Below are 12,938 nucleotides of genomic sequence, written 5' to 3' on the forward strand. Positions count from 1 at the left end.
GTAGTGTACAATGAAGAGTGCATTTCATGAACTGGGTTGTTTCAGTGCCACTTTGGATTTGGCCTGTGCATGATGAAAGCTCTCAAACATTGGTACTCAGGATGAATAAACTTTTAAGTGTCTCCTTAGTACTACCCAGATGAAACAGCTGTGCAAATCAAAAGGAAAATTATAGGGGTAAATTATCAGCATAGTAGATGGAGAATTTAGAAACAGAACTATCAGGTTTGCATCACCAATATATTACGGAGCAGGTTGCAAATAGCCCCCTCTACGATAGCAGTGCAATATTTATGCTACAAATGTTTCAGGTAAGTATGTTTTCCATTTTGGAGTAACAACTGGATAAATCTGGTGTTCTCCTGTGCGCAGGGTAACCAGGAGAAGCAAAGCAGGCTCGTTCGGCAGTTCCATTTCCACGGGTGGCCAGAAATCGGGATTCCTGCAGAAGGAAAAGGGATGATTGACCTGATTGCGGCTGTCCAAAAGCAGCAGCAGCAAACAGGCAATCACCCAATTACTGTGCACTGCAGGTAAGAGTTGCCTCTTCCCACTGTTAGCTAAGGAGCTGGCTTGCTTTTTATCCAGGCCAGTTGTTTTTACAGCAGTTTTTCTTCATGAGGGAGTAAACGGTGTCCTTTTAAAAAAAAATAGTAATTAAGAAATGCAAGAAAAAGATAGAAAAAAAAATAGTATTACATAAAGGAATTCTTACTCATCTTTTGCTAAATTAGCAAAATGGATACTTTAATGGCTGGGCGTAAATCAATGCATTACTAACTTGGAGTGTTGTACTCTTGCACCCGAGTTTTGCTAAATGCTCTGATTAGGAAAGTAAAGCTGTAGGTTTATTATAGTGATGTGCAATACACCCCACCAATACAGTGCTTGAATGTTCGATCAAAATCAAAATGATGTTGCTTTTTACAAGCTATCAGGAAAATAAAATATATCCCTAATCTAAACTGAAGGCAAAACATAGTCCTGTTGAAAGCATGGAGAAAACAGTATTTACATTGATGATAAGAGGTAGCTTGTATGACTTGATACATGTCAAGAGTATGACTTGATACATGATAGCTAGAAAATATTCTCCTGTGCTAGGTTTACACTTTGTGGTTTTTTGGTTGGTTTTGGTTCTTTTTTTCTGAATTTTAAATTTTTATTGCAGCATCTTTTTTTGTCTCCTTTATCTTTTTTTCATCTCTTTTTTTTTTTTTTTTTAAAGGTGTACATTGGGCTTTTCCTCTGTTTTTTCAAATTATATTTTTCAGAGGGTAGGATTTTTAATCAGTCTTTTGAATTTGTCTTTTTCTGTACTACATCTACTGGTTTAAAAAAAAAATAAAAAGCAGTAGTAAAACTAGTATTCTGCCTTTTCTTAATTCAGAAATCATATGTTGCTTTTAAAATATTTTCAATGTGATAATTGAATAAAGCTTTTTCTGTTTTGTGGTCAGTATGAAATCCAGCTCACAGTACACAGGGATGGGGTCAGTAGGGTTTCAGAGCCCCCAGAAGAGAAGTTCCTATGCTTTGTTTTGTTATTTTTTTTAAGAAGGTATTAACTGAAGCAGTGACTCTTTGACATGAACCCGTTTTCTGCCATGAGCTGCTTGGAGCTGCTCTGGGAGATGCGCTGACTGACTCCAGCTGCTCTTACCCAGCGTGAGGGTTCTCCAAGGCCACATCCCTCCGTACCATGTTCGTGTAAGACCTCGTGCAGTAGAGTCTCTCTTGCGGCTGAAGCTCGCAGGCTCAACCACAACATAAAAAGCAATCATTGTTTTGTCTCTGATTGCCTGGAAAATAGATTATTTAATTCATTCTAATTAGTGGCCTTCTAAATCTTTTCCACTTGGGCATGTTGTACAAGATAAACAGGTTTTGCTGGACCATTGGTCATCTTCCACTAATATGTGAAGTTCCTGGCATATTTATACCTAAAAACATCTGTTATATGAATTGTGATATTTTCTCTACATGTCTGTGATCCCACTACTGAGAAACGCCTGGCACCTACTCTGTGATAGAAGCCCCTTGTGACTACTCACGAATAAGCTTCTCCAACCTTTTGTCAGTGAGCTAGACCATACCATGCTGCTTCTGGATTTTGCCTGCATTTCTGAGAATACCCATTGGATTTTGAATGAGTTATTGATTGTTTTTTCTTCAGAAAAAAAACCCCAACCAACCCTGTATTGATTTATGTGACACCCAAATCATTCTTGTAGCATTATCTATAGGGAAGTAGGCTCACTTGACCATTTGGAAGTATTTTGGTAGAAGAACCTGTCTGCTTGTTACTAGAGTTAGGAATAGGCATATCACAGCTGTTCTCCACAGTGTACACCAACTTTTAGTTTGCTCGGATCTGAGCTTCAGAGGCGCTGTCTGTCTGGTTTGTGTTTGGCTGTCTGCAGCGTCACCTGAGTCTTCATGCACTGTTGAAGGGAATTGATCCTGGGAGCTTGAGCCAGGACTTGGAGTTGTTGCTGGTTTGGGAGATGATCTTGTACCGACCCTTATCCATTGCTAAAACTTTCTCCTCCTTGCTTTGGAAGTGTTTTGCTTTCTGCTGTTTTCATATTTACCCTAGGGGCCTGCAGGTTCCCCCACCCCATGGTGGCTGCACTCGACGGTGATGATGACATTTTGTTTTCAATTCTGCCAATCAACAAATTTTAACAGCTCCTTCTTTTGAAACGCTAGGGAGTTCACATTCTGAATGATGCTTAAAGTCAGTAAAATATCAAGGAATTCTAGCTAGTAAAATAAGAGATAAAAACTCGCCTGTTTGATGTGCACAGATCAGATACTTAAGAACTATCCAGAGTATATTTTGCTTCTACTTTTTCAAGCTTTTAGACCTGTAGCCTGTCTGAAGCCTTTGCTTAATCATTTGGCATGCATTTTTCCTAGATTTTTTTTAAAATCTACTGCAATCATTTTAAAATGGATTAAACAAGAAAATAAAACCCAAACCACACAATGTATTCTAGGATTTTTAATGCTGAGAATTCTCTCCTGACCCTACTTGGACAGCCTGTACATCACAGCTTTCAAGTTACTTGAACTTCTCCGTGAAATCATACTTGAGTCTTCAAATATAAATGAATGTAACTTTATGAATAAGTAAACACATTTTAATTCTAAGACTGTGTTTACATGAACTTGTGAAAAGTTCTGTTCATTTTTTCCAGCTAAGAACAGTTGAAGGAGCTGCTAAAAAAGATAAATCTTAAGTACAACCAAGACAGAACCCTAAACAGTTTGGAATGGTTTTGCTAGCCGAGTTGCCAACAGGATTGAAAGCCATTCTCTTCCCGTGAGTGTCTGCAGCTGTCTGCTGTTTAGTTCATGGCTGCCTACACTGTTTCTCTCTTCCCCATCTCCTCCTTTCAGTGCTCTAATGAACGATGCGAGGCTGCTGTGTTTTTAGACATCCCTTCCTTCAGTCTCTTGCCCAGTCTTTGCTCATTCTGCCTGTCCCTTGCTTTTGAACTTTCTGTCTCAAGAAATGAAGTTTGAGTCAAATTTAGAAGTTACCTTTCTTAGTTTTTTTGCTTCAAGGGAATTGCAGAAAGAGAAGCAAGTATGCAAACAGGAGCACTGCATTCCTGTGAGACAATACATATTTTCTCCCACATTTCAAATGCAGTTTAGTTTTCTGTACACCCATACTAAAAATTCTTAAATTCATTTAAAAAGCCCAACATGATTTAAAAAAAAAAAAAAAAAAAAAAAGCCGGGCTGTATGGGCTTTAAGGATTTGCTAAAAGCATGTTTTTGGAAGAAAAGGAGAGTGACCCCTAGCAGAAGGAGTATTAAAAATGGAGTGCAAAGCAATGCATAGCCACCTCTTCTAGGCATAAATGAGTAAGCAGCACGTGTGATGACGTGTGTTTACTTTATGTTCCTGTCCTTATCTTTGGATAGTTGTAGACCTATTCTGAAATGCATCACTTACTGGTTACACAGATGGCTACTGGCGATTAGCTAATTATAAATAAATCTGAACCCTTTTAGATTTTGTATTTGTTCTTAATCTGATACAAGTAATTGTCTAAAGGGAATAACACATCTAATACATTATACCTGATCATTTTTCTTCCAAGACTTTTAATGTATCCAGCTGAGGATACACACATTTGCACTTAATCTTTTCATAAGGCTTATGCTTATCAGATTTTTTTGGTATTTGATAGAAATAAGGTAGAAGCAATGACATGTGTTTACACTCCACCCATTTATGGTTAAAACACATGAAAATTTTAAATGTAATAAATGTTGTGTTGATCCTTATTCAGGAATCCAGTGAACCTTCTATTTCATCTTACCACTGATTGTCGCTTTCCCAATCCCATCCTGGTTTTAGTAACTATTCCCTCTCAAAGCTGTTGGCCTTCCAGTGCACAGCCACTGTTTTGTTGGTGTCAAATCATCCCTAATTAGTGTGATTAGGAGAGAGAAAGAAATCTTTTTAATGTTATTTTCCTCTAGAGTTAGGCATAATACATCAGGTAATGATTACTGAATTATATTTGGGTGCCACAGAATTGTGATCTGAAAGATATATAAGGATATAAAAGGACAAAAATACCCTCGGTCAAACATACTGAAACAGAAGAAACTGCAGTTACTGTGGTGTACATGAGGTTGCTTATTGTAGTCAAGACAGAGGCAGAACAGGTGATTTTTAGTTTCTTTTATGTGCTATAGCCGCATATGTAACCTTGCTTTAGTTTGTCCTTGTATTAATACATCTGTTTAAGAAATGGCTTAAATCCTAACATTCATTAAAGTAATAAGAGTTGGATAGGACACTTCCCATCAAATTGCTTTGGAGTAAGAATAATAATGATAATAATGCTTTCATATCTGTCTGCCATGCAGAAGTATAAATTGCAACCTAACAGAAAAATGTGGGTTTGATCACACAGTGCTTCCTTGCATTATAACCAAGTTTTTCACCTGAAAATCTAAAGGTCATGTTCTCCCCCATCAAGAATAAAACAAAAAACAGAGCATGGGAGCCCTGAAAATTGTCTTTGTTGAAGATGAATGCGGATTTGAGTAAGCAGCTTTGCCAGCTCACTATTTGAGTCTCAGACTTTGACTAAGGGTGTCCGTGTGCTGCCACAGCCAGCTCGGGATCTCCCACCTTCGTACAGAAGCTGTCAGTAACGAGCCTTTATGGGTTCCGGCCTGGCTCAGAGTTAATTTCCATTAATTCTCTCTCCCTCTTAGCATAGCTGTGGTGACAAAATAAGCACACAAAAAAATGACTAGAAGTTGGCTAATAGTAATATTTAGCTCTTCTACGTCACTTTTTTTTTTTCATTTTTATATTACTGTATGTCAAGTAAATGTGTTTATGTTGCAGTGCTGGCGCTGGAAGAACAGGTACATTCATAGCACTCAGCAATATTCTGGAACGAGTGAAGGCTGAAGGGCTCTTAGATGTATTTCAAGCTGTGAAGAGCTTAAGACTGCAAAGGCCACATATGGTGCAAACACTGGTATGATATTTAGCAATCCAGATCTTTGTCAAAGGATGTATGTTTGTAAATATTCTTGTGGGAGGAGAACAAAGGATTTTCTTGCAGGTTGAAATAAATAATGTATGATGGCTGTGTATGTACAAGGTATTATCAGAAATCTGTATTTTTACAGATTTTTTTTTTTATAGCATTTCTAAAAATATAATTTGGCTCAACATTCTGTGTCTTGCAGCAGCTGGAGACAGTCAAACCAAAATCTTTTGAATGTTGCAGGTGACAAAACATATGAAGTAAATGCCTTTTAACCCCATGTATCAGTTGTTCCTCCTTACCTTTAAAATGTGTGAGCTTACATTGGCTTGAGGTTGGTCACTTAAAGGGAGAAGTATCTTTGACTTCTTTACAGTAATCTACAAGTACTATGTGAAGTTGTGTCCAGACACTTTCCCCTATTGAATAAACATCTAAAAGTTGGGGGGGTTTTAGGCTTATATTTTTGGAAAATATATAAAAATGCCGGTATTTTGTATTTTGATAGCAGCTTCCAATCAGTAATTTGAAACTGCTTTAGAAACAATAATCTCAAAACACCTTTTTCAGGTAGATGTGTTCTCCATATTACAGGTAGGAAGAAAGGGGCTAAGGAAGTAGAATTGGATTATCTGTAGTCATGCTGAGACAGGGATGAAATATTTCTTTTGGGGTTCTGGCTCCGTGATTTAATAATGTTAGTTGAGGGTGTAATTGCCCCAGACATTCCCAGCTGAGCCTGCAGAAAGGTTTCTGCTAAACTCTGCTTTCCAGCATGAGTGAATTCAGATGCCAGTTCTGTTCTGTTCCAGGTTTTGTAATCCAGCAAATCATGTTGAAGGCATATCAGTATGCCAGGAAGATCAGGATGCATCCTGTCTTTAGGATGCAGAGGACTGGCCCGGCAGGCTAACATATAGGCAGTGGCTAAATAGACAGCCTTTGCAAGGGGAACTCTGTTTCAGAAAAATAAACGTAGGGCTTTTTTAATGATCTATGCATTTCATGTTAATTTGTCAGAAGTTATATTGTCGCTTGGTTTCTGCTGTAAAGCTCAGAAGATGAAGCCCAAAGCTGAAGAGCCAGGCTTCCTGGGGAATGCACAGGAGGAGTGACCTGCTTTAGTGTGAGCCGGGCAGCAGCCAGGCACAGTGAGCTGCTTCATTTAAATGAGAAGACAGGTCTAATAATTGGTTCAGTTTAAGAACTATCACCTAGAAAGATTAAAGAAATCATTTTAACTGAAAAGCAGCAGTCTGCCTGTATCGGACAAAAGAGCGAGGTACCATTGCTTTTTTTTAAAAAAAAATAAATACGTAAGTAGAAATCAGAACAGAACGGTCCTCAGCTACTGGTCCAAGTAACGGTCCAAGGTAGAACGTGTTACGTTTATCACTAGGATTTGCATAAGAATGATTTTTTTTTCCAGTGTTAATTGTATGATGCAACCAAAGCACTTTTTTTATTATTGTTTTTCAGGAACAGTATGAATTCTGCTACAGAGTGGTACAAGATTTCATTGACATATTTTCTGATTATGCTAATTTCAAATGAAAATTCCTGCCTTATTTTTTAATTTGTCTGTATAAATAGTTGTATATTCTGTTAATTTATTCCATGTCATTTTGATTGACTGTACTGTAAATATGACCTTGTGTTTGCTCTAAAAGTTGTATTTGCTGTATAAAGTTATTTGTTAAATATAAATACCTTCTAAAGCAAAGTATAATGTTCATATACAGTATATCACTATAAAATGGTATAGAAATCTTTATTCTAAATAACATTAAATTAATTCTTGAGGGGTTATTTCTTTGAATTTTTCCACTTATAAATACTTATCGATAACGTTATCTCCCAGTTCTTGAACCTTTACACAGGTGATTTACATTTCATACTAAAAAAGTGAATTGTGGTACATATGTTTAAACATGTTTTGACCATAAACCTTTCTTTGTGATTAAAATGGATGTTTATTTGGGGACGCATTCTGATAACCTGCTTATGCTAGTAATTTGTTTCACAAAGGGTCTCATTGGAGGCAAACAGACTGTTCTAGTGAAGTGCTATTAATGATAAAGGTATCAGAATATGGCCTTTCATCTGTAATACTGTACAGTCCAACTGAAAAAATAGAACTGCTCTTAAAGTCTGTTTTTAAGAACCTCCAGGTTGATGGCAGTTCTATTTTGAGTCTTACTGTCAATAAGATTATCATCAGTAAAAATAGAGATTTAAATTTTTTATTTAATAGAACTTTCAAAGTCCATTTATTTTGTTTTCCTAAATATTACACCAGCTTAGATCAATTTAGAAAGACAATAATGTGAGTTTACCACTATTTTGAGAATATTTTGCATATCAGAAGAATATATTTTGCAGCACCTGAACTTGTCTACTTGAAGAGGCTTTATAGCCATTGTCAGAAATGGATTTAAAGCTTCTCTACATAAAACTGCATAATTTCCCACTTCTTTAAGGAAAATCAAGAGATGAACTCTTATTCTTTGATTTGACTTAATAGAATAATTAACAGTGGTTGCTAAAATCATGAAAAAACATTTTACTAACAGTGTAATGCTAGCAACTTCAAGTGTTGTAGCAAAAAGCTCCTCTACATTCTTACCCTCACATATATATTATCAAAAAAGGAATACTTCCTTTATCCAGAAGGGGTATATGATCATGTATATAGATATATTTTTAATGAAAGTACTACTGATAATATAATTGGTGAAATAAAGTTTAAAAGTCTTATCGTAGCCCTGCCCACGGTATGCTTGTGGGTTGTAGGTTAGAAATTCCAAAAATCACAGGGCATCCGAATGTTGAATAATTAAAAAGTATATGTTTTTCACTCTTTAAAATGCATATATGAATTAATGAGCACAAAATATGCGAATATGTACTTTACATAACTAATATGCAATAGTTCTGTCTTGTCCAGTTGGTTGGTTTTTTTGCAATGCAAACATAAAAGCCTTATTTAAAATAAGCAGCTTACATCGATCATTTCACTATTGTTCTTGCACTATTTTATCGCATGACCATTTTTCATTTCTGATAACAAATAGCATTACACTTTGTAACAATGCAAGGAAATGGGAAGGTGTTCACACCTCTCATTTTGTACTGGATGGAAAAGGTGTGGTTCAGAAATTTCTAAGCACGCTGTTCTGAACACTGCCATTTACTGCTTCTTGTCTTCCCGTCAATGCACTTCTGTATTTATTTGTACAGTAAATTATGCACTTAAAAAAGATTGTTTAAAGACTAAACCTTTGTTGTGAGTTGCTATGAGAAGATGCACTCAAGCCAAGAAAGTGTTGAGTAACAAAACGGAATGCTAAGTAAGTTTACATTACTACTGCATGCCGAAATTTTACGTAATTTTAAAAAGCCATCAAATAAATTCAGTATGGAAACCAATACAGTGGGGTTTTCAGTATGATCATTGGTAGCACAGGGAGACTCAGAGAGGTTAAATGATGATAGAAAGTAATGCAAAGGAATTTCCACCGTTTTCCAAAGAAGTGTATTTTCTGGTCGCATTAGATTCCAATGTCAGGATCTTTCCGAACATTTAGTTTAAATTTGAAAAATAATTTGTCTGTTTGGGTCCTTTAATAAAAGTTTGGATTAAGAGTTGCTTCATCAAGCAAACTTCATGACGCAGCAGCAATGTGGCGCGCTGTTAGCGGGGACCTGTGCCTCCCCACCCCTGCAGGGGTTTACTGCAGCGGGGCACAGGCAGCTCTGTCCTTACAGCAAGTAGTAGGATGGAGTTAAGCTGAAACATCAAATACTCAGTGGGTACTCAGATTTGAGTTGCTAACTCTATTAAGATATCTAGGAGGAAACAAATACCTAGAATATATTTCAGAAGTCACAAATGTAGCTACTCAATGACTTTGTTTAATTTGAAAAGCTTGCTTTGCAGTTCTTGTCTTTAGTCAATAGACTGCTTATCACAGCAGCCTAGTAACTGGGGAGCTGTATTTCGATATAATATATATGACCTTTCTTTTAAATTTTCCTCTGTTGCATGGAATTACTTTAAAATGCCAAATAGCTGATTAGAAGTTGTACATTCTGATCTGTTTGTGGTTTTGGTCACTATGTGACTTGACTGTCTGTTTTCATGTGTTAAGATAGGTTCCAGTTCACCTAAGCATTTGAGCGTTCGCTTTATGACATCTCTATTCCACAAAACATTTAAGTACCATAGGTTCTTTGTTCCTGAAGCAATCCCTTAAGTGCTTTGCTGAATTGGGCCTTAACGAAGAATGCATACTGTAATTACCAGTGTTTTTTAGGGTATTTTTACGTATCAGTTTTTTAAACTTTTAAAATGAGCCTGATCACCCGTGTATTTTGAAATGTTTTCCTTTCCCTAGTACCATTTTTAATGTAAAGTTATGGAAACTTTTCTGTATAACCACATTGTATTTAATTTGTCAAATCTTTATAATATATGTATGTATTATACAGTTTCAGCTATTATTATTTTCTTTTATTACATTTATAATTTGATCTTGCTGTGTTTTTAATGCCAGTGAATGTTGCTGAATTATTTGTATATGCAAATTGCAAGATCTAATACATTCTGATGCAAGAACAAAGCTTCGTTTTTATTCTCAAACTGTATTACTTTCTTTAAATCTTTTAATTTCATTCCTGTACTGTGTGTTCATTTAAATTAAGTATTCTAAAAGAGTTGAAATCCATTATCTAGATAAATAATTTTTCGGTACTTATCTGCAGCTATTTGGAAGGAATATTCAGACTGATGTCAGAACTGAAGCATTGTGCATATAAAGTGCATATAAACTCACGATAGCAGTTGGAAGGCCAGGTCTTCCCAAACTGTGTTAATAAGTAAGACCTGACCGTATGGAGCTTTGACATGACTAGCCCCATCGCGGCCTTCCCTTTTGAGTGCAAATGTGACGATTCAAGGCCTGCCCCTGCAGTATCTGCGTGACTGTCGTTCCTCTGGGAACTTGGTGCAGCACCAAGCGCGGTGGCTCTTTGGTTGAGCCCTTCTAGCCCGTCCTCCCAGCGAGGCGGCAGAGCTGCGGGAAGCTGCGAGTTTTGCTCCCTTCGAGAGAGGTGGGGAGGAGCGGGGGGCACCAGCGTCATTTTGCATTGCAGGCTGCTCCATGGGATGGGAGCTGTGCCCATGGCAGGGGGTTGGAGCTAGGATGACCTTAAAGGTCCCTTCCAACTCTGGCCACTCTGTGGTTCTGTGTAGGAGCAGGTTTCGGTCTGTGGGGGAGATGGGATTTCACCTTAATGGGGAGGTTAGTGATGGGGGGAGCTCACTCACAGCACACAAAATCTTTCAGTTCTTTTATCTGTAAGTTTTAATAATATTGTGGTACACTACTGTGGTATCATACCACGATAAAAATAGTAGCTTAACTTTCAACTATACGTCACCCATCGTTAACTGAAACCCACTCTACTTAACAGCAGTTTCTTCGTTAATTTCAACAGGCTTGATATCAGACTTCGTGCCAAAAATAATCAAGATGGCCTGCTGTTGTAACAAGTGCTAGGGTAGATTTATGTGAACTGGGAGTAACTGCGCTAAAAGGTTACAAACCTGATGTCAAGCTACTATCACTGAGATTTGAAAAGATTGAATGTCATTTGCCAAGTTATCGTTCAATGAAGCAATATTTCTGTTTCGCCTCTTTAGGCCTGTTTCATCGGGTACACCAGACACCTAACATTTGGGAAGTACTCTCAAATTAATGACAATTTTCTGATTATTTTTTCCCAAGCATGTTTGGAAGAACTTTTAGATTATGCATTGTTCTTGTGTGCTGTTCCAACATTTAAGTCCTTGCGTTTGGTAATCGTGCTGCTTTCAACACAAACTGAACCATCCAGGAATAACTGGAACAACATGTTTGCCAGTAGTAACTTCAGTATTGCTTTCTAAATAGTAAGCGCATGCATCCTGAAGAGATGTCTCTGCTTCATCGGAAAGATGGATTTACTGATCAATAATTTGCCTGCAGAGTTTTAAATACAGGGATACACGACACTGAAATGTTGAGCCTTTAGGAAATTAGCGTTCAGGGAAATATTAGTGTTTCTTACTGTGACACTAAATAGTACCAAGTTAAGAGTAATATTTTTCATTACATGCAAAAGCTACTAATAAGCTGTTGGAGTATTTTGTGTGATTGGATTGTATACTTCTTAGCAGGTATCAAGATGCACAGCTTGTGAGCCCACTGAAAGTTAACTGTGTGTGAGACCAGACAGATGCCTTTGTGTCGTTTCAGAAAATAGAAGCATCTGAAGTATTAATCATGTATTAATTAATCATTGGTTAATTTAAATTATTATGGACAATCATAATTATTGATTACTACAGATCTGCATGATTTCTAGTGTCATAAGGTCTGTTTAGCAGTAGTCGCCACTTTTAGATTATTCAAGCTAAACTATGAGACGGAGTGACTTTCTTCCTGTGTTCACCTTAGTGCACTTCTGTAGGTCTGTTTCTGTATTAAAGATCTACAGTGAAAAGCATCTTTGTTAACATACAGCCAGGTATGGTGGTTTGTTTAACAAGAAATCCAAAGCTGTAGAAAGGACTTGGGATAGCTTGGTCCTCACCTCCTTAGAGCAGCTAAAATATGGCTGTTTAGATACTGTATTGATGACAAAGTTCTCATATTTGCCTCTGATATTTCATAAAAGAGATTTCAGTGAGGTGACAGCGTAAGATCCAATGTGTGGAAGTTTTTCTCACAACAAATGCCCTCTGTTCTCTACTATGTCCCACTTTAATGACGAATCTGTAACAGCAGGTGGATCGTAAGACTTCACTAGAATACAAAAATAATAAAACTATACAGAAGGTATGAAGCCTGTATCTTTTGTGATCTTGCTTATATATACAGTTCTATTTAATTACATGTCAGAACTAAATGTTATCATTGTGCACTTCTCCAGAGTTTAATTTTTCTTGGCTCACCTGATGAGAATGTGCACGGGTTTTTTTACAAGGACATACTATAAAGACCTTGTGCTGCTTTATCAAGTTTTTATGCATTTTACACCTTGTGATGCTGAAGATTATGTTTTTAGAAACTCAGCTTTTAGAAAAAACACACTTTCATTGTGAACTGTTCATGAAATATATTTATTTTTATAGGTTATTTAAACAATATAAACTAAGCAATATCAGAGACATGTTTGTTCTGTATAGGGCATATATGTCAAGTCTAAGCTATGCTTTCCTTAATACAGAAATTGTTCAATGCATCTGAGAATTTTTCAGGCAATTGAACTTCACTGTGGATGTTCTCCATCTTAGGTATTAAAGGATTATGTTGTAATTTAGATAGTTCCATAAGAGCTTTCTTATAATGACTTTTATAC

The 12,938-nt window shown here is 36.8% G+C and overlaps 1 protein-coding gene across 7 annotated transcripts in view; it reads left to right on the plus strand.

The window, feature by feature from the left end:
* Positions 1-10,208, plus strand: part of PTPRE (protein tyrosine phosphatase receptor type E) — a 109,138-nt gene extending 98,930 nt beyond the window's left edge. For all 7 annotated transcript variants that reach the window (XM_056351227.1, XM_056351233.1, XM_056351230.1 and 4 more), the window contains 3 exons: positions 373-533; positions 5,387-5,522; positions 7,014-10,208. In XM_056351227.1, the coding sequence (XP_056207202.1) occupies positions 373-533; positions 5,387-5,522; positions 7,014-7,088 (372 nt within the window). In that variant the 3' untranslated portion in view covers positions 7,089-10,208. The remainder of the gene's footprint in view (positions 1-372; positions 534-5,386; positions 5,523-7,013) is intronic.
* The last annotated feature ends 2,730 nt before the right edge of the window (positions 10,209-12,938 follow it).

This window comes from Falco biarmicus, chromosome 9, assembly GCF_023638135.1.
Source record: "Falco biarmicus isolate bFalBia1 chromosome 9, bFalBia1.pri, whole genome shotgun sequence".
Taxonomy (NCBI): Eukaryota; Metazoa; Chordata; class Aves; order Falconiformes; family Falconidae; genus Falco; species Falco biarmicus.